The 25,895-nt window shown below is 39.1% G+C and overlaps 5 protein-coding genes across 5 annotated transcripts; 2 read left to right on the forward strand and 3 right to left on the reverse strand.

The window, feature by feature from the left end:
- Positions 1-351: 351 nt before the first annotated feature.
- Positions 352-1,419, reverse strand: N7481_008603 (ankyrin repeat domain-containing protein; the record flags this gene model as incomplete). The annotated part of the gene is made up of 1 exon (XM_057267822.1): positions 352-1,419. The coding sequence occupies one exon, from the start codon at positions 1,417-1,419 to the stop codon at positions 352-354; it is 1,068 nt and encodes a 355-aa protein (XP_057118499.1).
- A 1,600-nt stretch (positions 1,420-3,019) lies between these two features.
- Positions 3,020-5,525, reverse strand: N7481_008604 (DUF3435 domain-containing protein; the record flags this gene model as incomplete). The annotated part of the gene is made up of 5 exons (XM_057267823.1): positions 3,020-4,059; positions 4,110-4,498; positions 4,546-4,868; positions 4,938-5,172; positions 5,236-5,525. 5 exons carry the CDS (start codon positions 5,523-5,525, stop codon positions 3,020-3,022), a joined length of 2,277 nt encoding a protein of 758 aa, XP_057118500.1.
- Positions 5,526-17,016: 11,491 nt separating this feature from the next.
- On the forward strand, positions 17,017-18,221 carry N7481_008605 (uncharacterized protein; the record flags this gene model as incomplete). Its single annotated transcript, XM_057267824.1, has 6 exons — positions 17,017-17,088; positions 17,538-17,617; positions 17,804-17,843; positions 17,892-17,948; positions 17,988-18,130; positions 18,173-18,221. Coding segments are annotated over 6 exons (441 nt in total), but the record flags the coding sequence as incomplete, so codon positions are not given.
- A 1,077-nt stretch (positions 18,222-19,298) lies between these two features.
- Positions 19,299-19,742, forward strand: N7481_008606 (uncharacterized protein; the record flags this gene model as incomplete). The annotated part of the gene is made up of 2 exons (XM_057267825.1): positions 19,299-19,307; positions 19,515-19,742. 2 exons carry the CDS (start codon positions 19,299-19,301, stop codon positions 19,740-19,742), a joined length of 237 nt encoding a protein of 78 aa, XP_057118502.1.
- A 4,626-nt stretch (positions 19,743-24,368) lies between these two features.
- N7481_008607 (major facilitator superfamily domain-containing protein) lies at positions 24,369-25,770 on the reverse strand (the record flags this gene model as incomplete). The annotated part of the gene is made up of 3 exons (XM_057267826.1): positions 24,369-25,101; positions 25,196-25,561; positions 25,613-25,770. 3 exons carry the CDS (start codon positions 25,768-25,770, stop codon positions 24,369-24,371), a joined length of 1,257 nt encoding a protein of 418 aa, XP_057118503.1.
- Between the last annotated feature and the right edge of the window lie 125 nt (positions 25,771-25,895).

Consider the following 25,895-nt stretch of genomic DNA (forward strand, 5'->3'; position numbering starts at 1 on the left):
GGTCAGCGTTTCACGGAGGACGGGCAGGGTTTCGATTTCACATTATTTACATCCGAAAGTATGTTTTGATGATATTGAATCAAGAGTTCGCGGCATAAATAGCAATATGTAATTTGCAAGGCTATATATAACGGGCAGTGTCAAGAGCGGAAAAGCGACTTATAAATGTGCAGTATCTAGGTAGTCATGTTTGATTGAATCTATTGGCGACGGTAGAATCTAAGAGGTTCCGGCTCCGGTTGTCTGACCCGATAACGGGGAGATGGCTGGCCCCGAGACTACTACATTCGCTAGACTAAAACTGATTACGTCGCCTGGACATTGAGTCATGCTCTTGTGGTATGTCGGTCTTCATCCAGGTATATCAGATTCAAGAGCCTTCGATGACGATGAGTTGGATTGAATGTCACCAGCCGATAGACCCACATTTTCAGGATTTGCGCCAAGCTTTACCAGGGTCGCCGTATGCCCGTTCGTATTCTCAAAGTCATATCTTAGGGCGCTGTCTAGCTGTTCTTGACTAGCAAATGGACTGATATGTTCCAGGAGCTGTTGCTTCATCTCAGCTTTACCGTTCATGATATGTTCCAAGATAGAATGGCCAACGCCATCCCGGGCAGTAAAGACCGCACCATGTCTAATCAAGCAGTCGATTATTTCTCTATATCCAAAGTACCCTGCTTCAATGAGTGGCGTGAAGCCGAACCGATCTCTGCGATTGATATTTGCCCCAACAAGGATCAGTGCATCAAGCATATCCACGGAACAGGTAGATATCGCATATGTCAACGCCGAGTGGGCCATACAGTCAAGCTTATTGACAAAGTCAACTTGCTCTGGCTCGGGAGTTGCTTTCAAAATCCGATGGACAACGTTGAATACTTGCGGAGCCCGACTTAGGATGGAAACATGTAAAATGCTCATGCCTAATTTGTCCGTATCAAAAATAGCATGTGGGCTTCGCTGTAGATACAAGCCACCGATTCCTTTGAACCCTCGAAGAACACAGCTATGTGAGATTGGCCAGTTAGACTCGGCACATGTAGAGATAATGTACCGCATGATTCTCTCCGGACAGTCAATATCTTCGAAGATGCCAGTCAATATACAAATATCTCTTAGTATTGGTTGCTCACACTGTAGCGAGCTTTGAACAATCTTGTATAGCCAAGACCTTGGCCACCGACTTTCGTTGAACAGCACAGCAAGGAAATTCAGATGTCGAAGCGTGGGGCCCACTTTGTGCTTGAGAAAATCGAGCGAAGCAAGTAAAAAGTCCCATCTGCTGAACGCGAACGAGATTGTGTCCTCAAGTGATAGGCAGTCCAGTATGTCGTATAATAATTCAAGGGGGAGGGGAAGAATGGCATTGTTAGTATCGCTTGATCGATCATTACTAGATTTCAGTTGCTGTTCCATGATCACACCCCGATTTTCAAAGTGTCGGGATATATCCCTCTATCAGAACAAGCCAGCGTCTGATAGATCACATTTCTGTGTATGTAACCTCGCGCTAAGCTGCGGTTCCGGCTTATGGGATTCAGGGGTACTTCAAACCTGAGCCGGGACACACATCTATCTACATGAACCAATTGACTTTGCTTTTCGAGCACACATGCTGTTCACTTAACTGTGCATACAGTACCTAGCTGGTGATACCAACACAAAGCCTTGAACCGGAACAAGCTACTGATCTTGATGTCAATGGTGGCTCTCTAGCGTGGGGCTCAGAGGTTTTAAATATTAAAAATCTTTGAAAAGTGCTATTATGGCTCTTGAATGTCTTTTGTATTCAAATTTGACGTTGCCAAGGAAATGAGTATGTCATGTGAGCGTATGAGATGCTATCTCGATATCAGTGAGGTATGAGCTTCCGCCCTTATTTATATTTAAAATATCTTATTTGCCCCAACAATATAAATGATGCATTTGAAGTCCAAAGCTATCTACGCCAAAGAAATAAATTTTGCTCTAATTCTTTCTTCCGATTTTATCAAATAGCTATGGACTTTATTCATGATATTTTTTGATGCGGTCACTCCATCATTTAGGTTAGGCTTAGAGGACAATAAGAAAGGCATTAACTATGGCTTCCTGTAACTACTTGGCGGATGAACCAGCCCGGCCCAATCGGAGATATACGGGTGGGAACTCGACAAATGATCCACCCCCGCCTCTCCTCATTTCAAGAGTGGAATATATAGCGGATCAGGCCTTGCCTAATACTATTCATCAATTGTCCCCTCATATTAGCGCGTGATGGCTCTGGAAAGACTGGTTTTAGCGAGCTGGCTTTAGCTCATAATGTAGTCATCAAATCCTCCGAGCTGTACGAGTCCTTCTCTCAGCCGAGTTATTATAGCTTCTTGACAAATGCCAGGGAAATAACCAAGCGGAATTTTGGGGAAAAAACATGCCAGGAATATTTGTAGAAAAGGCGAGGTGTATTGAGGTGTGTAAGCTTGATCGAAGGCCGGACTTATGCAAGGTCGCTCAAGAGGATCTCTTTTCGCACCGCAAGGTATACTCAGTGTGTGCTCATATTTCAAATCTTCCACCGGGATCCATAATACACTGCAGTGGGTAGTTTTGAATTTTCATTAGCTTCATAAACATTATAACAGGTGGCATCTAGGCATTTCAAATGTTTCCTCAGATCGGCCTATACTGGCTTTCTTTTCAGTCATTTATACAAGGTGCACTTTATCTCCTCTAATATACATTCTAGAAGGCGTTGATCGTATAACTATAAGGATTATTGCCCGGATGAGTAATCAAAATACTACTTGACTCAAAATTTCAGATGAATAGAGTCAACGATATTTATAACAATGCCCTTCTCATTATTACCAGCTTTTCAATTGATGTTACATATCTTCTTCGCATTGCGTATATAGCGCGAAAGCCTTGCTCATAGTTTACATACAGGACATATCAGAAAAACCATGGGAAAATCTAAATCTCTCATTAAGAAATCTACGCTGAGCCCGAAGTGAAATGAATTTTCACAACGTCAGCCTTATCGTGCATCAGACGAGATGCCATGCCAAAGAGGCCCAGTCACAGTGGAGTGAAAGTCATAAGCATGTCGCTGAAGATGCATGACTTCTGCGAACTCCTCGCCACATACTTTGCATTCTATCGTGGCGCTCGACATGATTTTCTTGAAATGCTTAACTCTAATATGTTTTGTGACGTCTCCGTGGGAGGCAAATTGTTGTGTTCGCTTTGGAATGTCCAGGTTTGGCTGACCCACGCAAATGAAACAAAATAATGGCCGATGATCTTTCATCGCAGATCGAAGAGCAAACTCTAGGGGGCATTCTTGCTGATTGATTACGACAGCCTTTTCGTTTTCCGGTTGGGCATTTTCACAGCTTCGCTCATTTTCACTGGAATCTTGTGGTCGTTTTTCTCGTGGCCGGCGACACGTGTCTCCCTCCTGGAACTGAGAATATGCAGCTACTGCATCAATCGCTTCAGTCCTTCGAAGCATCTCCTCTTCTATCGTCGAGCGAGGCAAAGAAAGGAGGCTTTTGATCAAGAGTTGCTGCGGAACAGGAACATCGTTCGAGCATTCCAGCGGCTTGGGTGAGGTACCATTTTGGTCGATCCCTGACAGCTGACGCTTGATCTCCAGCATAGGTTGCTCTCTTTCATACTTTTCTTGCACTTCCGCGAGAAGTCGATCATGTTCACGCTTTTTGGTTCCTGCCAGTTCTTGCTTCAATTTTCTGTACTTTTCGTACTTTGTTCCTTTGTGCTTTGATATGGGGCCGTCAACGGATTGAACGATTTCGTCGCGCTGGCGTTTCAACTCGACAATCACAGGCAGTTGATTCAGAGAGAAAGATTGCTTGGTAGTCAGCCTCCGTGGGCGATTTGGATCGATAGTGCGACTCATTCGGCAGGCTGCACGCATGATATCATCTTCTGGATCAAGACCACGAATTATTGCAGGCAAATTTTTCGAGATCCTTCTGCTGAGGTAAAACTTCAAAAAGGTCCTCGTATCGGCGTGGTGCATGACAAGATTGCGCATAGAATCACTGACAGAGCCTAGAATCGAGTCAGCCTGTTGTGCCCACAGATCCATAGAGGTCTCGTACCGCTATTGTCCAGAGCCGTGCCTGCTCCATAGCGCAAACTATAAGGACGTGTCACCTGCCGGATACCTGTGATCGCTCCTATCTTCTTGACCCACGGTTCCAAGGTTGAGTAAGGAAGGGGTTTAGCGGGGGAAATGCCAATCCCGTTCAAAGTCCTTTCCGACATCCGGAATACCGGTACATCATCCATCGCCGAATCAAGTTGTAGTTTTAGCTCATTGCACTCCTCACGGATTCGGATTTGAGAAAGCTGACTTGCGGAGACAAGTACTTCTTCGCCGTCAACGCGGCCAAACGCACGATCCGCAAATAGAAGACCTAACAAGAAGACATGAGGGCTTAAAACCAAAGAAGGATCAAAGATTATTTCCGGTAGTATATAAGTGTTCCTGGAAAGGTCTCAGCAAGAGTGAATGATTTGGTATTGTTTACTCACGCATCTTTAGCACCCAACCATTCCTTGGTGAATTCGAAAGTAAATTCAATCACAATGCGATGTGGACCGCCTCGTGGATCGCGCAAGAGGCTGACTTGGATGTGACGGTATCGCAGATTCAGAATGGCCTGTGGTCGGTTCGTTGTGAGACCTGCAAGTTGCAGGAAAAGTCCAAGCTCTATGCGGTGGCGCCCATGCCCGAACTTTTTCTCAGTTGTGCTGATGGCGGTTTCCACTACCTTGGCCAGATCCTGAACATCCATAGGCGGCTTATCCCTCCCTTTTTCCGCCAATTTGTACTTTTTGGCTAATCTTCGAATCACCTATTTTTCGAAAGTTTCAGCGTTGAGAAGGACAATACAGCTGAGAGGAAAGACTGTGGGAGCGCATACTCGTCGCATCTGACGGTTCATTTGATTCCCGATTTTTTTTGATGTGGACCTTTCATATACTAGTCGAAAGACTTTCCAGAACGTATCCAAGGAGCTTTTGCACTTGATACCTGGAAGCCTTCTTCCGTTCTTGCCGCGTCGCAGATTGAGGGTCCAGTCGAGGAAGTTATATAGAATCGGAATCGATATACGATGGTATTCCTCGTCGGGCTCCTTTCGAATAAAATAACAGAACCTGGCGTATATATTCTTCAGCTGAAGATTGGGAAGTAAGCGAAAGATTACAAGCAGCACTCACTGGGTCCATTTTTCTTCAACGCGGTCGAGAAGGGTCGTGGTGCCTTTCCCGTAGTCTTCCTGTGTGTAAATTTCCTCGTCAAAGGTACTAAGTTGCTTGATGTAGTACTCCGGTGGGTGCTCGTTGTCTGCGAAAAGTAAGGCAGCATCATTAGCGTGCTCTGGCTGAGCTGCATTGTCCTCGGGCTCGGTAATATCTGTTTCAGATTCGCTATCAGCGTCACTGTCTGTTCCAGGGTAGTCACTTCCACTGGGTGACTGGATATAGGGGTTGCGACATTGACGGCCCATCGTGTGATGATTTTGTCGTCAGCATGCAAGTACAAGCAATATGCAGAAGCGACCGGGGTGTATATTTAAAATGCAAAGTGGTACTAGACCTTGGGCAAGTAAGATTGGAGACAGGAACTTATTCCATGATTAAAAAAGCGAAACACCCTCCTATTTATAGCTGCAAATTTTTTTTCAAGAAAATTAATGGTACCGAAGCCAGGCACCTGAGGGCATTCCGAACTATAGAAGGATGTGGATCTGCCGGAACGAATGAAAGGCGGCAGCGTTGCGGCTGCGGTTCGCACAGTCCGCGCTGCGTGAATAAAGAGGTGCGTGGTTCATAGGTGGGAGTGAGTGGCAGAAAAGTTGGCAAATGGGCGGCCAAAAACGGCGCTCCAGAAGGTCATTTTCGGCCGTCTTCTTGCCGTCTTCTAGTTTTAAGTAGTATTTAGTATATATATAAGATTTAGGACTATACTCTTACTTTAAGAAATTAGGTAATCTTCTCTTTTTTCTTCTGATCTGTACCGATACAGATTATAGTTTTTAAATACTTAATTATTATTGAGGTTCTATAGTAGCCCTTTTGCTTTTAAAGAGGATTATATAGATATTCTAGAATTCTAGTATATCGTTTATATATAATCTTTAGCATACTGTCCTTAGCTAATATAACCTGATGGTAATCTTTCTAGATATCCTTATTATGGTTTAAATCCTATACTACTTTACTCTTTTGCCTATAATCAGTCTTAATCTACCATTAAACCTAATCCTTATATATTATGCTGTCGTATAGTAGATAATCCTTTCTACAGTTAGGGCTAACTTGTTTAAGGGATAAAGGAATCAGAAAAGGACCAGTTTAGCGAAGAAAGTCAGGCTTACTATAAGGCTTAAGAAGCTTAAGAGTATCAATAAGGTATTAATTCTGACTACCAGCTAGTATAGCAGTATTCTATAAAGAGATCAGATAACTAAGAGTCTCTATATTCCTATTATATAGTAATAGGAGAAAATCTGAAAATTAGCTTTAACTCTGTAATATAGTTACTATTATAGATTTATAAAATTATAGTACAGTAAAGGATAGAGGATATAGAAAGAGTAAATACCTATACTAAGAAAAGGAAGAAAAATATTTAGCTTAGTAGATAATAATTAATTATAAAAGAAGATAGATCAGAAGAAATATATAGCTATTCCTGCTACTACTACTAATTAGTTACTAATATAGATAAGATATAGTTAAATCTAAAAAACCTATCCAGACTGACCTATAACCTATCAATAACCCATTTATAACCTATTAACCTATTAACCTATCAATAAACCATCTATAACCTATCTATAACCTATCTATAACCTATTAACCTATTAATAACCTATTAATAACCTATTAATAACCTATCTATAACCCATCTACAACCTATCTATAACCTATTAACCTATTAATAACCTATTTATAACCTATTCTGTTCTCTAATATACCTAAGATACCTAAAAACTATTTAGGTCTAAGCTGTTCTTTCAGCAGAATGATCTTGATAGCTTATCTTTCAGCAAAAATAACAGAAGCTTATCTTTCAGCTGAAAGAAAAGAATAGTAATAATCAGTAGCCAGGGTAAGCTAAGACTTCAGCAAATTTGGCAGAGGTTTTAGAGTCTTAGCGCTTTTAGGGAAGCAGGGAAGTAGATATATTATATATAGGGTATTATATATCCTCATCAGTGTAAAGGGTAGGCTTAGGTATCGCTAGCGCTAAAGTTAATACATAGCTAGTAGCAAAATAAGTCAAAGCGCTATAGGCAGCAAGAATTGCTAAGGTCTTAGTTAAGACTGTTAAGCGAAGAGAATCAAAATCAGAGAGTGCTTAGATCTTAGAGAAGAGGTACAGAAAAGATTTAGGCAGCCAGACGGATACAGATAGTCAGACGGGTATGATGCTGATTGGTTATCTTCTGATAAGAAAGCAGGATATCTGCAGGCAGACCGTAGAACCTTTGGCTAACATCCGACCTATACTTAATCTAAGACAGAAACTAAGCTAGAGCTTCTATTAAGTATAACTCTATAGAGATTAAATATATTAGTTAAATATATTAGTTAAATAAACTACAGATTCAGATTCCTGAGAGATTTCTTAATTTTATGGTTTTTTTAATTCTATCTAGCGACTATATTAAGAATATTAAGTCTTACGGCCCTTACCTGCTTAGGTCTTACCAGAAAGTAGACTAGGTTGTATCTATAAAAGATATATATCTTTACTTATAGAGAAAAAATATAAACTTAGCCTAAGGCAGCACTGATAAAGGGTTATTATATAGCTAGATTGGTCTATAGCCAGGCTGAGCCTACTGCGACCTGTGTACCCTTTTCTAAACAATATACTTTTCTTTTACTAAAGATATCCCTACGGCTTACTTTTTAATAGGCGTCTACTAAACAATATATACAGTAAATCCTAAATCCTTTATATCCTTATTTTAAGTTATCTATAATATACTAATTAAAGGGGGATAAGGGATATAGTAGCCTGTATGTATATTAGGCCAGATATATTCTGACTTCTGAGCTTTCTAAAGCTTTATCTCTCAGTATACTAGCAGAAATACTCTCAGACAGAATAAGCAAGGTCTCTATTATACTTTAGATAAAATAATAGTATATAATTAGCCTATATTTACCCTCTCTGCTCTGACTATTTTCTAATAAGCATCAGTGTTATAAGTACGGCTGCCCTAGCCAGTAAGACTATCTTTCAGCGGAAAGATCAGGTCCTGCTATACCCTAGCTGGTAAGACTATCTTTTAGCAAAAAGATTAGGTCCTGCTATACCCTAGCCGGTAAGGCTATCTTTTGGCGGAAAGATAAGGTATAGCCTGGTTTATAAGGCTATCTCTTCTAGGCAGCTTATAACCTACTTAGATTCGTAAGTAATATCAAACTACCCTAGCCAATAAGATTATCCCTGCTATACTGACTAAGATAGCTACTATCTAAATAGTAAATTAGTAAGCCTGAGTAGTAAATATATTACCTTTTAGATAAATATATCTCTGGTTGGTATACTTCCTATATATAAGGCTTTCTTTTTGGTCTCTGTCTAATAACTGCCAGGATTACCAGTGTTACTATTACTATATAGATATCTCTTGCTACCGCCGCTGCCTAGGAGATTATCTTTTAGCAGAAAGATATAGCCTAGCCTAGTTTACAAAGTATCTTCCCTTCTGTCCTAGGTTATGCCTTCCTTCTCTATAAGACTTCTACTTTAGGTATACCTTCCTTATTTGCTAACTTCCTCTTTTGGCTGTTAAAAGCTAGCTAATTAAAAGCCCGTACAGAATATAAGATCTTCTTTTACTATTATTTTAAACTTAACTTCTTTAAACTTCTTCTTTTTATCCTAATTTCTTTTATCTCTTTCTGGCAAGATATATTCTTCTTTAACGATTTTAATCCTTTTAAAGACCTTCGAAGCTATTCCTTGATATTCTTTGTTTAAAAAGGATACTTTAATATAGCCGAAGACGCTATAGAGATAGATCCTCTAGAATACAGTAGTAACAGTTCTCTTAGCAGCACTAATAGCCAGATCAGCAAAACCACTACCAGCCGTAAAACCACTAGCCGCAAAACCACTAGCCATAAAGCTGCCAATACCCGCCGTATTATACCCTAGAAGAAGATATCTCTTATACTTTGTCCTTCTGCTTCTATATCTGCTTCTAAAGCTCTAGCAGTATTAATAAATCCTCTGGTTTCTAATCCTTCTAAAACCCTGGGTATTCTTATCGTTAGCGATAAATATTTTCGAAATACTCAGGAGCTATTCGATTAGCTTGAGAAATTACCAAAGACTAATATATATAAAATCGTCAATAACGCCTATAATATTACTTTTGAATATATCGGCAGTATTAAGTAAGCTTTTACTGAGCTTTATAAATAGGCCCAGCAGCACTAAGTCTATAAGGGTATATATAACGCTTAAGAGTTTAAGAAAAAGTAGGCTAAGGTCTACAAGATAGCCTAGTATCGTACCGGCTAGTAGAAGTTTATATAGAATACTCACGCTAGGGTAATTAAGAGATAGGGCAGGCCTGAGACAGAGGCTTTCTTTATTTATCTAAAAATAAAGGTAATATATAATCAGCTTAGTAAAATACTTACCGCCGGCCTTACTTTTAAGGATATATACAATATAGTTAACAATACTATAGTTAAATATATTGGCAACAAACAATATAGAAGCCGTAGCTACAAACAGATTATATAGGGTAATCTTAAGAAGGTTACTATTCTGAAAAACTTCAAAAAGCCAAAGGTACATAGGATCTAACAGTACAGGCTATAGCTTAGTTAAGATAGCTTTTATTATAAAAAAGATAAGGGCATTAAGCCAAAGGACAAAGATAACAACCCAGCCTAAGTAAGCAATAGCGACAGTAATACTACCAAGACCCCTATCTCTTATATTATAACTATTTTCCCTAGCCTATCTCCTAATCCTAATATTAATATAGGGAATACCGCCAATACTACCAATACTACTAATACTAAAGTTGTTAATAAGCCTGAGGATACTGAAATAAATAATATCCCCCCTCTTTTCGTTAACTCCTATAGTATACAGTATATAGCCTACTCCTTCTGCCCTAGTCCTATTATATAAGCTACCTACTCAGTATATATATATTATTGTCTATAGAAGCATAAACCGTATAATACTAGCCGCTGCTAAGGCAGAAGATCTTCGTACGAGACTTATTATACTACAGAAGATTAGTAAAATAATCTACCCAGAAGATCAAATCAATAATCAAAGCCTTTATAAGGATTATACTCTCAAGCTTTTTAAGCTGTTCAAGATAAACGCTATAAGCAAGAGCCACCAATAGCTTACTAAGAGAATTAATTATCTGTATCGTTATATAGATAAATTCAATAATCTTCTTAAGGATAAGTCCTCCTGGTTTTCTCTGAAAGTTAAGCTTATAAACAACAACTAATATAGCTTCTATCGTTAGGCATATATTATATCTCCTCCCCTAATCGCCAACTTTGCCAAATATAACTGGCTTATATCGCTAGAGCTACTATATCGTATGCTACTATATAAATCCCCTTAGCGCTAATCTTCCCTATCTACTGAGCTTTTATATCTTATATAGCAGAATAGCTCTATTATTATCCCTGGCCTGTTTACTTATCTTACTGATAACTAGGATAGAGAGTATCCAGGAGATCTTCTTCCTCTGATCCAGAAGGAAATTAATATATACGACTACTACTTCTGTATACAGCTATACCGCCTATGTCTTGGCTAGAATAGGATTATATAGTATTTACTAGGACAGTAGCTAATATGGTAGGATCTGGCCTATTATCTATACTATATCTACTTTTGTCCTGACTATACCTATTGCCTTATTTCCTTTCCTTACTATACTAAGAGTATATAGGTTAGGAAAAGACCTTCTTTCGGTATATAGATATTAATATTAATAACTATGTCTAAACCAGCAGAGGTAGCAGTATTCTCTAAGGATCGTTATTACTGACTGATAAAGACAAAAAGAACTATACTAAGATTATGCCTAGTATACATCATTATATTATACAGTAGTAGAACTCTATTAAGGAACGTCATCTAGCCTAAGGAAAGAAGCCAAAGAATAGCCTGGTATAGGGTATTGATAATACTATATAGAATCCAGCTGATACAGTAAAATATCAGACCAACTAGACCAAGCAGGTATATAAGATCAGTAACGTCTGTCTCAGCCTACTGATAATTCCCTATAGCTCAACTAGCCCTACAACTCTTCTTCGTCAAACTAAGCTTCTCTAGTATATTCAAATATAGGATAACAGGGTTATACTTAATACCCCAGAATCTGGTACTTAGGAGAAACTGTCTGTAGCTTATCGAGATCTCTTACCAGTAAGTAAGATACTATTAGGGTATACCTCTGCTAAGTATAGAAAGATACTATACCTATTCCCAGCTTCTACCTATCTAAAGACTATATTAGAGATTTTGTCTTATCTTATTGGCTAACAGAGATAGTTAAGCCCTACAGTTATTAAGGAATTAGATATTCTCTTTGGCACAAACTCACAGGCTGCCCAGAAAATAATCAGTTTATACTGTAAGGATAGCTATCAGTAATTCGCACTAACATATAAATCTGTTAAGCAAATAGAGAAGACAGTATTTGGTAATAATTCCTTCTTTCACCAGAAAGAGGCTAGTCTGCCTATAGACCTAGTCCCAACTATAGAGACTATAGAGGTAGAGAAGGTTGATTTAGAGGACAATAGCTTAATAATCAGAGATAAGGATGTTTTAGAGTTGTAGGCCTAGGAGATATTGTAGTATCAACTAAATAGTTTACAGTAACAGAATAACTTATAATATTACTCTGTTAAGTTAGAATTCTTTAAAATCATGTAGCATATAGAATATAGGACTTACCTTAGAATAAAATACTTATAATAGAAAACTATCTGGTAACTCTGTAAATAATATAATTCCCTATTGCTTAGTGATCTGATTTATAAACGCCAGGACCTACGGCTTATGCCAAAATAGGTTGAAATAGGAACCCACTGGGTTATTGGGTTTAACCTATTAGGTTTTGGGTTGGGTTATAATATAGCTCCCGTAACCCAAAACCCAATAGGTTGGGTTTTGGGTCGGCATCTCTAACCTAAAATGGGTTATGGCGATGCCTAATCATATACAACGCTCCAGGGTCTAATAAACCACTCATTACGCCTAAAGTCTAGGTATAGTAAGTGGCGAAGCAGCTTGAGTACCTTATCGGTTTTCTTAAGAGAGGTAAACGCCTTATTTTCCTGAGTAATATACGGCCATCCTTCGGGTGGGGGGGTAGAGAATATTGGTTAGCTCTATATACAGGAGAGTGGTAAGAGATTTGTAAAGGTTAGTTATAGCAGAGATAGCGGCCTTACGGCTGTATATCAATAGCTTTCTAAGTCAATGGTCTAAAGGGAGCTCTATGCTTATCTATAAGAGTAAAGGATAGAAGAAGTATCAATAAAAGAGGGTCGTAATTTTACTAGTATATCCGAGGAATATTCAATACCCCTATCTGCCTAATAATCATAATATTCTCAACAGCCTTACTAAGCTTATCCCCTATTTCTTCTGTACGTTCTATAGTATATAATAGACACTCTTAAGTACTTTATTGGCTATGCCTGTACTAGCCCGTACTGTAATAACGACGTTCCGACAAGAAGCTTTAAGTTAGGTAGTAAGAGATAAGTTGTTATATATCCCTAGGGCTACAATAGTTACGATTATGATACACTAGAGCGATATTAGTCGATATACTAATATATTAGCGGTATAGATAGGTACAGATAGTAGGATGCTATATAAAATAAGAGAACGGTCATGTCCGACAAATGCTGGCTATACAGTTTCTTTTGATATAGTGTTCTGTGTATAGTTGTTGAAGAGAAGTAGATTCTTAAAGTAATTAGTCTATTTATATTTAAGATACTAATATAGCATATCGACAGGTTAACCTAAAATATTAAGAAAAAAATCAGCTCTATAGAAGCGCAAACTACTTAAGGCGTCGCTTATCGAGAAGATAGAACTGTAAGAAGTCTACGAAAAGACGTTTTAAGACTTCGGGGCCCTAAGATATATCTTCCTAGGTTAATTCCAGTAGGAGAAATAATAGACTCTGATCGGCTCGTAGTATAACTCCTGCCTTAGGTAGAAGTATCTATAATCATCTTCTAATAATAGGTAGGTGCTAAGATACCGAACGTTTCATAGGAAACGATACAATTCAATAATACTCTGCCTTTGTTTAGTCAGCTAAAGGGGTTAATACACGACTTAGGTAACTTTTACCTAGCTTTTTACCCTATCTATAGCTTACTCACCCTTCTTACCCTAATCACGCTAAGCGGCGCTTACTAACTTCTTATATTTTTGAACTAGGGCTATATATATTCCTCTTAACGCTAAGCCTGGTATATACGACCATAGGGTATAGAAAACAGGGCTTCCTGTCTGCTCAGCTGTACTTAAGCTATATATCGGTGAGTTAGTAGTTAGGTAGGTGACTATTAAGAACTATGCTAATTACCTACTAAGAGGCTCTCTGCTAAACCTCCCTCGATAGGTTTTCCTTTCTCCACTTTAGAGTGCCAAGATAAGCCCAAGGTCAATATCTATACTTCAAGTCTTTTTATAGAATAGGGAACCGAGCCTCTACCAAAAGCAGTCATAATTCCTGGCAGTACGTTTTATTCTGACGGTTTAATAGCTCTTCAGCCAGGGTTTAAAACAGCACAGTATATAGTTTTATTTAATCCTTATATATTGAACTAGAGAACGCTGGCTTAAACGGGTAAAGTATTCTATTTATGGTTTAAGCTCTTCGTTAGAAGAGAATAAGTACTTAAAGTTGCTTTGTCACACTGGGGAGTATCAGTCAACTATTCGTCTGCGTCAAGGTAGACTATATCGCCCCTTTGACATATATTTCTCAATGCTCTCTCTTCTAGAGAAGCGTCTAGCATATCGGCTTTTAAGGTATATACAATACTATACTTAAAGAGAACCTTCCGACCTCTCAGGGAAAAACTTTATAATTTCCTTCTATAGCAGACTATAATCCTCCTTTAATTTAATCAAAAGCTGATTATCCTTAGATAAAACTTGACTTAGCCTGGTAGTAGCCCCAGCTTAAGATACTTTAGGGTAATATAGCTTAGTAGGTCGGCTGCTAACTTACTTCCTAGAATTTGATAGAATTCTACCTGATGCCCCCATACAGGAGTAGTCAAATTATTCTTCAACTATAAATAAATAAACAACTTTTGAAAGAAGTATTTGTTGCATCAAAAAGCCTCGGACAGGAATAGTTTCAATATCATATAAGCTTGTTAAAGGGGTCTGATCCTCTGGTACATCAAGGGATTTTGCTATATTGGCTGAGTTAAGTACAGTATATTGTATACGGGCCGGTATAGCTCATCGTACTCTTTTCGTTTGGTAAGGAATTATAGATATCTTACGAGGGTCATTACCTCTTTCGTACATATAGTCGCTATTACTAGGCTCGTTATTCTCATCACTGTTAATCTTATATAAGACCTCGCTCCGACGATACCTTTTAGAAGACTTACGCAGTGCTAGATCAGACTTTATAGATTCTGGAACTTAAGAACGCAAGTTAATAATAACGACCGATAGAGGCTCTAATGCCAGAGAGGATCTGGTATCTCTCACCGGAGAATTACATTATGGCCGCTTATTACATTAAAATAAGAGAGAGACGGGCCGTGCTATGTTGCTTTCTCTATCCTCTTTAGAGCATACCGGCAGGTCATCCTCGCTATTTCTTTAGGACTAATCTTACTGGTCTGAATCTATCACCTTATCTGTGTCGTGATTAGCGGCCAGCTGGACCTCTATAACTGGCTTATTACTGTGGTTCTTAGTCTTCCTGTTTCTATCAATGTTGCAAGTTGGCAGTTTGGAGCTCGCCTTATCCAACATAGTTCTAATCTCGCCAGCTAAGGACTGTATATAGTTAGGTAAATAACTTTGAGTATCGTATGTTTCCTCGTCCGCAAGAGCAACGTTTTCTCTATTAATGGCTACGCTTTAATTCGAGTTATTTACGATCGGGTCTATTTGTCGCTAATCGATAGTGTGCATATTAGAACTGTCTAAATCACACCCAATAAGTAAACGGTATTGATAATATAGATACCTATAAACTGACCTGAAGGACCTAATAGTTCGATTTCCTTAAAGACTCCTCTATATTCCCCGGGAAGGCCGAGTTTGTCGGAGTCCGGCACAAAGATAGAAGCATCGGGTAGCGGAAGATTTCCAAGGCCGATTGCAGCTTCAGTATCTTGAGTAAGTTTTGAGGCACTCTCGTAGTATTCCGTATCTTCAGGACCTGTCTTTAAAGATTAAATCCAGACCTTAATCGTTTACTAGGAAACAAAAGAGAGGAAGGCAAAAGCATTGGGAAGAAGTACAATTTGAAGAGCAAAAGCTCAGTAGCCGAGCCAAGTAAAATTAAGAAGAAATCAAAGCTAAGGATAACCAGCACCATATACCTCTTAGATACCGTTCACTAATCCCTTACTGTAGACAAGTATTGAAATCCACTCGCAGATCCCGTTCGGTTAAGCAAACGCTTGATAAAATGGCGTTGGTATCTTTATTCTGGCTGACCTTCAAGAATTCTGAATCAAAATCGTTCAAGTGGTCAGGAGATTCATCCGTAGCAAGCTTATCGAGAACAGACGGACTTTTACTCTCACCAGACGAATCAGAGAGATTGCGCATATCAGATATATGTTTCAAGCTCTAATGACTGCTAACGGGTGGTCGAGAGGGCAGAAATGAAGAGGCTTAAACTACTTTATTCTAAGATGAGGATAGAGCAAAGCAATTTATCATATTGGATTTTCTGATAGGCTAATAATTAGATTATATAGCAGGCGGGCTATAATAAATAACATTGTCTAGGCTAATCGGAGGTATAGCAGCAAAGACAGCCTTAAAAAGACTACCAGATCAGAAAAAACTTAACAGAGGGGAATATAGCCCTTCACATTCTAAAATAAGGTCCTAAGACCTTTCTTATAGTGGTATGATGCTCTCTATATCTATTCGCGATCTATTATCTTGTAAGATTATACAGAGAAGGATATACAACGCAGCCTGCCGATAACAAGGCCTACTCATCTAGTCCACAGCAGAAATAACCGAGGGAAACAAGTCAACACTACTGTATAAGGTATTTTTGCCACTGGATCAAGAGGTAGGCTAAAAATCAATATACTGATAGCCTTACTGCGCCTTACTAAAAGCAAAAGATTACGGAAAGATCGTCTTCAGAGGGCTACTTAGCGTAGGCATAAGCGTCTAGTCAAATAGAAGACCGCTATTTGTTTAATGGCACTAGCCTAATTAAGGCCATCGAGAGTCGAAACTTTTACAAAAAGGAATCGGGCAATAAGACATTTTTTGTTACAAGCTAGATATACGGGGCGTAAGAGCAGCGAATGCTAAAGGGTATATAGGTATTACAAGAGCTTATAATTAGGTTTGGCTCGGCGAGGCACCAAGTTACAGTTGTGACCGACCGACCAGTTAGTCAGTCGAATCTGCTTATACGTCAAGGCTCTCTCCCTAGGCCAGTTATAGATAGCTGCTACGCCTTTACAGCAGGCAAAATAAGCACGTCCGGGAATAGAGGGTAAAGATACTAGTTAATACCCAGGCCAAATTAAGGGGCTTCAGCAGAACATTCCAAGCTGATCATCAGAGTAACTAGGGTCGATGGGTCTATTAACAGCCAGTCGAATGGAGAAAGTACGCGCAGGCGATGACAAGGAACTCAGCTGAAACAGGGAGGTATAGGGGGGTAAAATACCGTTCGATCCGCAATTACGGTATCATTTCTATACTGTTATAACAGAAAAGAGAAAAATAGAATCAGTCAAAGAGGGGAGGACGCTAGAGCAACGTACTGGAAATTATATAGTCTAAGGGTAAGGCTTGCAGGCGGTCAGAGTTGGCAGATCCCCGTTTAGGGATAGCCAGAGGCGCTAAACTTCTTCGGGAACCGCTAAACCAGAACAGGAGAGGGTAGGGCCTCTGCTATTTTAGGAAAAGCGTAGACGCTATACCGAATTAGGATAGACCAAACCCAAACGGGGCAGACGCTAAACCTGATCGAGGGGGCGGCCGAATCTGGCAGTACCGGTACAAATAGTATTTATATATCTTATAGAACTACTAATTATATCTATCTTAGAAAGCCATCTAGAGCACAGAATTCAAATAGGTAGATAATTTAGACTTATCGCTATCCCTTTCTTCCCCTTGCCTACTTCCTTATATACAACATAAATCTTGCCGTACCTGTGCTTTATATTTCTTATATCTCATCTTTATTATAAGTATCCGGTAGCAGTTTCCTGATATATACTGGATATAGAAAGGAGGCATCTCCTTTGTCTATAAGGTTTATCCTTATATCGTGGTCAAGGTCCCTAGGCTAGGAGGCTTTGAGAGAGAGTAATTTCAAAAAGAGCTTAAAATATATAAGATCTTTTTACAAAATCCTCCCTGCCCTTCTGTGTTGTAGTGTTTCTTCTATACAGATAACAGCGTTTTCCTAGAGTATATACGAGGTACAACCCCTACTAGCATTTGACAAATAAGTCTGCTAACTACGTTACTAGATGTTTCCCTATATTCTAGGATACAAGATAATCATATCCGAGACCAGGAAACTACAATAGTTACTAAAGTAGAAAAACTGAAACCTCTACCCCTATACAAGGAATAGATAAACGACCTTGCTCAGGCTGTCGCTTTCCTCGAATTGCTTAACCTTGCCTATAGCGTCCTATGACCCAAAAATATCCTGCTTGATCGTAACTAGTTAAAGCTATCTGACTCTGATTATACAGCAGAAATTAGGGCAGATTTTGAAGCTTATATAGCCCCTTATAGAAGATTGTTAAACGACAGCGAGCCAGACCAAGAACGATGTGGCACTTCAGGCTTCCTTGGTCCTCGTACAGAGTAATTTGCTTTTAGTTCGTTGTACTACTTACTTAACTATAGTTTTGAGGTTTATAGAGACCGATGCCTTACTAAGGATCCCGGGGAGTAAAGGCCTTAAGTCGTCGACTTACTACAGAACATAGAATATCTGATACTTAATGGTAATCCCCTACTTAACAATATTATCAATAACTGTTGGTATAATAAATATGCCATATATAAGACTATACGTCTTACTAGGCTCAGGGAAGTAGAAGGTAGATCAGATGATCCAATAAGAAGCTGTTGGTTGGTAATAGATAAATTAATTGATGTATTGAATGGATGTATATGTTATTAGGATTGCAGGAGATTGAGATGCTATTTATCCTTGAGGTTTAGCAGGCCTCAGGCTACTATTGTTAGTAATTATAATGGTCACACGACAATAAGTCGTCGTAATGTATTAATCATGATTAGTATCGAATGGTAATTGATTATATAGGTTACCATAGTTAGCACCATAGTCAATTATGTAGGTGGCAGTCAATTATGTAGGTGGCAGATGGCCAGAGTTGCCACAGCATCCAGATAGTTTGCCACTATCGATCAGGTTCCATGAGGTTCCATGATCTATAGGCTATTGCTATATATTCAGACCATAATTACAGAGTTAGCTGTATACACAGAGATACTTCTCTCAAAGAGCATTAAATAGAAAGAGATTAACGCCAGAAGAATCTCTACCCCCTAATGGCGTATTATTCTAGGCTACATATTTCGTGGGTTATAGGGAAATTGGTAGGCTTTAGTGATCTGTTACAGTAAGGTCGCTGACCCTGATATAACTAATCGCAGAGAACTAAGTCCCCCCCATCTATGGTATAGATCAAAACTTATCAATAAAGGAATTCGCTTTGACAAAAAAAGTCTGTCAGAGGCTAAAGATACGCAGACTTCTTTATATACTCTCTTCAGGGGAGCCTGAGCAACTTGGTTTTACTTTCGAGTGGTATAGGCATAGTTACTGAGCTAGGGTAATTAAACAAGCCTTGGAGGTAGTAAGAAGTAGTAAAAGACACTGATAGTCTCCGGGAAATCTACCAACAATATATACAGTCCTGTTCCAAAAGTTTAAAATACCCTGTGCGACCGCCTTTTTCTACTGCCTACTAGATTAGTACACCGCCCCCTATTCTACTTTGTAATGTATATTGTATACAGCATATTATATACATTCTATATGTTATACTGAGCTATTTAGGCCTTTAGAATACCACTAATTCGTCTTACTGCACTGTAAACAGTATAAAATCAATATAATACACCGTCACAGTATTTAAATATTGTACAACACTCACACCGCTGTCAGTTAGCACTATATAAACGTATTCGATTAGTTGAATTAAAAGCTATTGGATAGTCATACGCTGAGATCCAGAAACGATATCCTTATATTCCAATTAGAACTATAAAAACAACAATTACTCAGGCAGCAAAACAAGGCCCAACTCAGGCTGCATTACCTCGTTCTGGTACACCAAAAAAGTTGGATAAAACAGACCGATTAAAGATACTTACAGTAATTTTAGAGAACCTACAAGTCAAATATAATGCATTACTAGCAATAGTTGACTTTAAATATAGCTGAGCAACTCTTTAGCGACTTCTTCAGTATAAGAATAAACAGAAATGGCTCTGACTTCAACGTCCTAAGTTAACCGCCCAACAGGCTCGCCAACGACTAGCTTAGGCAAATCGTATCTAAGATTATAATGCTGAAAAATAGAAAAAGATCTTTTGGTCGGATGAAACAACGATTAAAAGAGGAAAAGGAGGACGCCGAGAGTGGACTTTTACACCACCAAGCCGCCAAATAGCAGAGCGAGATGTCTAAGAAGTCTTATGCCATAAGAGTATAAAGCAAATATTTTGGGCTGCGTTCTTAGGATCAGGTCATCGATCAGGACTTATTCTACTCTTTGGAGATCTAAATTCTCCTAATAGAGGGGTTAATCGGTTTGTTATCTTGGAATTATATCAGCGTATACTTCCAACTTTGTTGGATGGAGTTGAAGGTGCTATTTTTCAACAAGATAATGCTTTAGTTTATACAGCATACGTTGTACACGATTAGGTGGCTGATCAGGACTATAAGCTTATAAAATAGCCTCCATATTTACCAGATCTAAGTCTAATTAAAAATTTATAGCTGTTACTGAAGGGGAAAGTATATAAATTACACCCTGAAATTAGGGGTATGCCAAATAATGAGGATACTATCTAGTTTATTATAGGTATAGCGCAGACAGTATGGTCTATGATTGATATAGATATCCTAGAGAATTTGGCTATTACTATGCCATACCGTGTACAGCAAGTTATTGAAAACGATGGCTAGTATACTAGTTATTAGCAATTATAATATATAAGGTTTTTATTTTACACAGGATTACGAGGTTTTGGTGCGGCAGAAAAAAGTAGCAGAATAATAGGGGTGTTTCAAACTTTTGGAACACCACTATAGGGTTAATGGCCAAGTTAACTGTTATACTCCATTACTGGGCTTGATTAAGATCTGTATGTATAGCTATACCGGAAATACTTAGCCCCTTTTTCCTTGGCTACTTATTGATCTTCTAGAGGTAACCAAGAGTAATAGCTTCAAGGTAGTCTGACAGTTTAGGATCAAGATGTTGATAAATAATAATAATTTAGATTTATACAACAAAAGTTAAGGGATTCCCGAAGCTCTTCAATTATCCGGTCCTATTTTGAGCGGGAGAGAGTTAGCTGTTATAAGACTGTTAAGGTCTTACTAGGCTTAGGGGAATATAGATAAAAGAGGAATAATTATAGATAGCTGATTACTGAGTAATCAATAAGATTAAGGATCTGATTGCTTGATTATAGATGATTCTGATTGCTGTGTTGATTTTTTGTATTATCTTCTGATTGTATTGTTTATTATATCTGGCTAAGAGGGTCTTATTTATATCTAATAGTATTTTTATAATAGGACCTTATTTATTTTACTACCTATACCTCTCTAATTTAGAGAGTAGGTTTAGGCGATTAGAACTATTTTAGTATAGGTTTAGGCGACCTTGGGGTTCTAGGATTATTTACCTATTTTAGGTAAAGTTATCCTTGGTTATAGTATATTTATCTTTAGTTATACCTTAACTAGATCTTAACTAGATCTTAGCTAGATCTTGGCTAGATCTTAGCTAGATCTTAACTAGATCTTAACTAGATCTTAGTTAGAGTATTATAGGATAATATTCATAGCTGTGTTAAGCAAGCGCAGCTACAGGATATATAATACTTTGACTCTAGCGTCGCCTGTGACTTCTAGTTCCTCGGTCCTTGAGCTTCGTGCTATAGCAAACCTAAAGAGTAACCTTTATCCTTCCTAGAAAATACTTCACGATCTGGTTCTAAGGGGGACTATACTTTCCCTTCTGTTTAATCTAAAGTATAGAATTCAGTAGCTATAGCCAGCTTATTTATCTTTTAAAAAATATTCCTGAGTCTAGTTTGCTTCTCTAAGGGTAGAGAATAGAAAATATTTTGCCATAACATACTTACTTTAGCGAGGATAAATTATCGGAAAAACCTCTGCCAGAACCCGTGATCCGCTGATATTAACCCCCAATCAAGCTGGGTTGGCAGGTTTTAATTATAAATAATAGCCTCTCTTATCTGTATTGCCTTAGTTTTCTAGACCGAGAGCTGGCCTTATGGCATAATTTAGTTAAATAATAGACTTAAAGGGATGATATATTTCGGCCTGGGAAGTAAGTCATGATCTTAGGCTATGATATTACCTCTTTTTTCTTTAGTTATACTAGCAAGGCGTTCTTATCTAACGTATACCTTGGTTTCTCTAGAATAACCTCTGTATAGGGTCTAGATAGTATTAGGCTAGGGTCGGGAACGAAAGTAAAGAAATATGCCGGTTTAAGACCAGAATTAGATTTGACTATAAAAAGAGCACTTCCGTATAGGCCCTAGATAGCACCAGGGCAATACGATAAAATAAGAATAGAAAAGACCAATATATCAGAAAACGGTATGATTAAGGGTCTCTGTTTCCTTCTCTTTTGATATAGTTATTTTATATTATAGAGGGTGGTGTTCTTATCTTGGTAGTTATAGGTGTTTTGACCTAAGTAGAGTTACTGCTTGTATACTGCTGCGGCAGGTCTTATACTTATTCTGATAGCTATTTACTTCTAGGACGGTAATAGTATAATTATAGCTATTAACGGATAACATACCAGGATATTAAAACTCTGTATTATTTAAATATAAGAATATTCTAGGGAAGAGTATATAGTTAGTAGAGCAGACAGATAAGACAGGACTAGCTTATCTTCAGTAGTACTAGAATCTTTAGCCTACTCTAGAGTATTATTTACCGTAAAGTATAGATTTTTATCTAGATCAGATATCTGACCTGGCTCTGTATTATTTTTGGGGTCTTTAGGGTACAGACTGTCTAAGGGCCCTGTAGGAGATAGCTTCTGCTTGGCTGATTCTTATTAGGAATCACTTACTATAAATAGGCTGCTAAGGGCACAGGCACAGTTTGCTTATTTAGGTATAGGCATAGGTACGGCTACAGTAAGTATAGGCATCGCCATAACCCATTTTGGGTTGGAGATACCGACCCAAAACCCATTTTGGGTTGGGTTGGGTTGGGTTGGGTCCGGGTTATAGTGGGTTCTGGCGATGCCTAGCCCTAGTATCTCCCCTTATTATATATTATTTCTACTAGCCTAAAAAGACTATAATATAAAAGCTTATACTTAATATTCCCAGGTATAGGTATATATACTATAAGGTATTATACAACAACTGGCCACAGTAACCCCCAGTAATATCTATAATAGAAACATTTATTTACTAATATCTCACTAACTACTAGGCTTACCTCGCTCATACTAGTATTAATCTAATCGTCAAAATCCCCTCTATCACCCTATATAAATTGATACTAGTCAGCAGACTAAAAATTTCTAGACCTCTTCTATACTATTTTCTACCTCTCTAGATCCTGCTTATATAATCATAGCCTTCTAGACCCCTACTAACTAAGCTTATCTACCTAGTAGTACAAACCAGATTCAGTTAGCTCTAGTAGTTAGCCAATAAGCAGCAACCCTACTCTCGACCCTAAAACCCTAGAATACCTTATAGCTAAGGCAGAAACCCTAGGCTTAGAAAGCTGGCCGAAAAGGGTATAGACTACCCGTCGGTCCTGGTCTTGGCATACCCCATCAAAAAATCACCTACCAAAATCAGACCCCTTAGGGTTTTACCCTTCTGACTAGAAATCATCCTATTCAACCTAATAGGAGGGTAGTTTAGATGATTCTAATCAAACTTCTAAAAAGCCCGATCGAAAAATATAAAGGGGTGACCTAGTTAGGGGGGGGGGACGTATTTACTCGTCCCCCCCCCCCTTGCCAAGACTTTTATTTGCGGGTCCCCCCCCCGGGGACGGGCCGGAATATATTTAGGTGACTCAAAGGGGATTCGTCTATGAATCGGCCTCGAGAGTCTGGGGTATCGTATACTTCAAATCCCGTGACAAAAATAAATCCAGATTCACTATATACTATATCTTTAATTTAGCTATTTCTAATATAGAAGGCGAACGTGGGCGGGCCTGTGAAGAAAGATAAAACCACCACTACGCTTGTTCTGTACGACAAAATACTTGCTCCCTTTCTCTTTTCACTATAACTCTAGAGGATTAAGGTATTAAAACAATCATAAAAATGAATTACATAACCGTATAAATCACTGGGAGTGTCGGGACTATTATCTCGCGTGTGGAGTTATACCAATCTGGACATACTTCATGCTCCTGTCAGCTCCATCGCCTATAGAATAAGCAAAAATTATAACAAATACTTGAGCTACACCAGTTTACAATCCACACACTGCCAGAATAGTTAGTCCGAGTATCTAAAGAAAAAAGTATAGGATGAGGATGAACATAACTTACATTGATACTGTCGACCCACTCTTCGGATATACAGAGCCCAAGGTTAACTGTGGTGTCTGATGAATGTAACTCCGAAGGCTAGCTTCTCCTGGAGTGTCTGATAGACTAGACCTAATGCTACGGGGAGATATTATTGAGCCTCGGTCTCATTAAGCATATCGTCATAAGGGTACTTCACATTTAATTTCGTTATTCATCTCTAAACTTGAGCTTCCTACCAGCGTGGCCATCAGGTAGTTATAATGGGCTCGTAAAAGTCTATGTTGCCACGAAAAGTTTCCAACGAGTGAGGAGCCCCCGACAAATCAGGAAAAGAGACGCAGCTGTAAGATACATGCAAGCCGAAAATATCCAAGTCGCATCATATCCATAGCGATCAAGGATAGCGCCTGCAATCGGAGGCCCAACAAGGTTACCGAGAGTGGAAGCTAGGTAACCACACCCTATGCGCGAGCCGATAACTCGGGGGTCTGGAGAAATCTTCACAAGAAATGCCGGCTGTAGGGAGACTGGAGCAGCGGCGAGAAAACCAAGAATAAACACCATGATAATCAAACCGCCTTCGGTAGTCACTTCGAGCAGAATAAAGACCATCACGCCGCTAAGGCTGATAGAGATTGCCATCGAATTGATGGGACCAAGCCATTTGGCGAATACATTTATCCCAAAGCATCCGCATGTGTTTGCAGCCAGATAAATCGGCAAAATATATGAGACGAGCGCTTGATTCTTGATACCGATGACGGACGCATAACTTTCCAGATAGACAATCGGGATGCACAAACCGAGGACCAACGGGAAGATTGCAAGAAGATAAGAGACAAAGGCGGGCTCCTTGAACATCTTCCAGTCGATGAAGTGATTCAAGGCTTGAGGACGAGGAGGTGTTTTGACGGGACGAAAGACAGCAGCCGCAATGAGTAGAGGGACCAGAAGGACCAACCCTATTACTCGTGTGGTCCAGGGGAATCCTATTTTGCCGATGGTTCGGCTGAATATGATTGGAAATAAAATTCCACCTAAAGAGTGTCAGCAATGTAACCCAGTGAACCAGCAGTCTATCAGGATGTACTCACCAATGCTACCCCCCCATGGAGGCAATGCCAGTAGCCATTTCCAAGTGTCGGTCAAAGTATGTAATGAGAATGCAGAAAGCAGGTACCAAAGTCATTCCGGCTCCAAGACCCATGCAGATGCCCTGCGAAAGGAAGACCTGGTAGTACGAAGTCGAGAGACTGAGCATCATTTGGCCAAGCACAACAAGGAATGATCCAGCGTATACGAGAGTGCGGAAGAAGCCACGATCATACAGCGGCCCTGCAACAATTCCTATCGCAAGAAATAGTGCCGATTGAAGGGATCCGATCCACGAAACCGTTGATGTTGAGACGTTAAATGTGTTCTCGGTTAGGTAGTATGACAGGTACACTCCGAATGAATTGGTAATTCCCCTTTGTCGAGTTAGCGTTCATCATTATAATGAAGATATGGGATAAACTCACACTGAACTGAAAAAGATCATAAATGATCCTAAAATTTGTAGCCAGGCGCGATGGCCTCTGTCGCGAACCACCTCGCTACTAGTATCGCCTGACAATGATCCTTTTGAGACAGGGAGTACCAACGGTACATCGCCATTCTGTTGTCGCTTGGTGTTCATGATGATCGGAATGCCAGTCGATGGTTACTAGCTGGCAAGAATAATGGATTGTCTTCTTAGAATTAGTAGAGAGAGTATTTAGACTAAATGCTAGCATTTTAGAGGAAACCCAACGGATTACCTGC

This window comes from Penicillium waksmanii, assembly GCF_028829765.1.
Source record: "Penicillium waksmanii strain IBT 27052 chromosome Unknown utg000008l:1.0-5622682.0:1.0-5626561.0, whole genome shotgun sequence".
Taxonomy (NCBI): domain Eukaryota; kingdom Fungi; phylum Ascomycota; class Eurotiomycetes; order Eurotiales; family Aspergillaceae; genus Penicillium; species Penicillium waksmanii.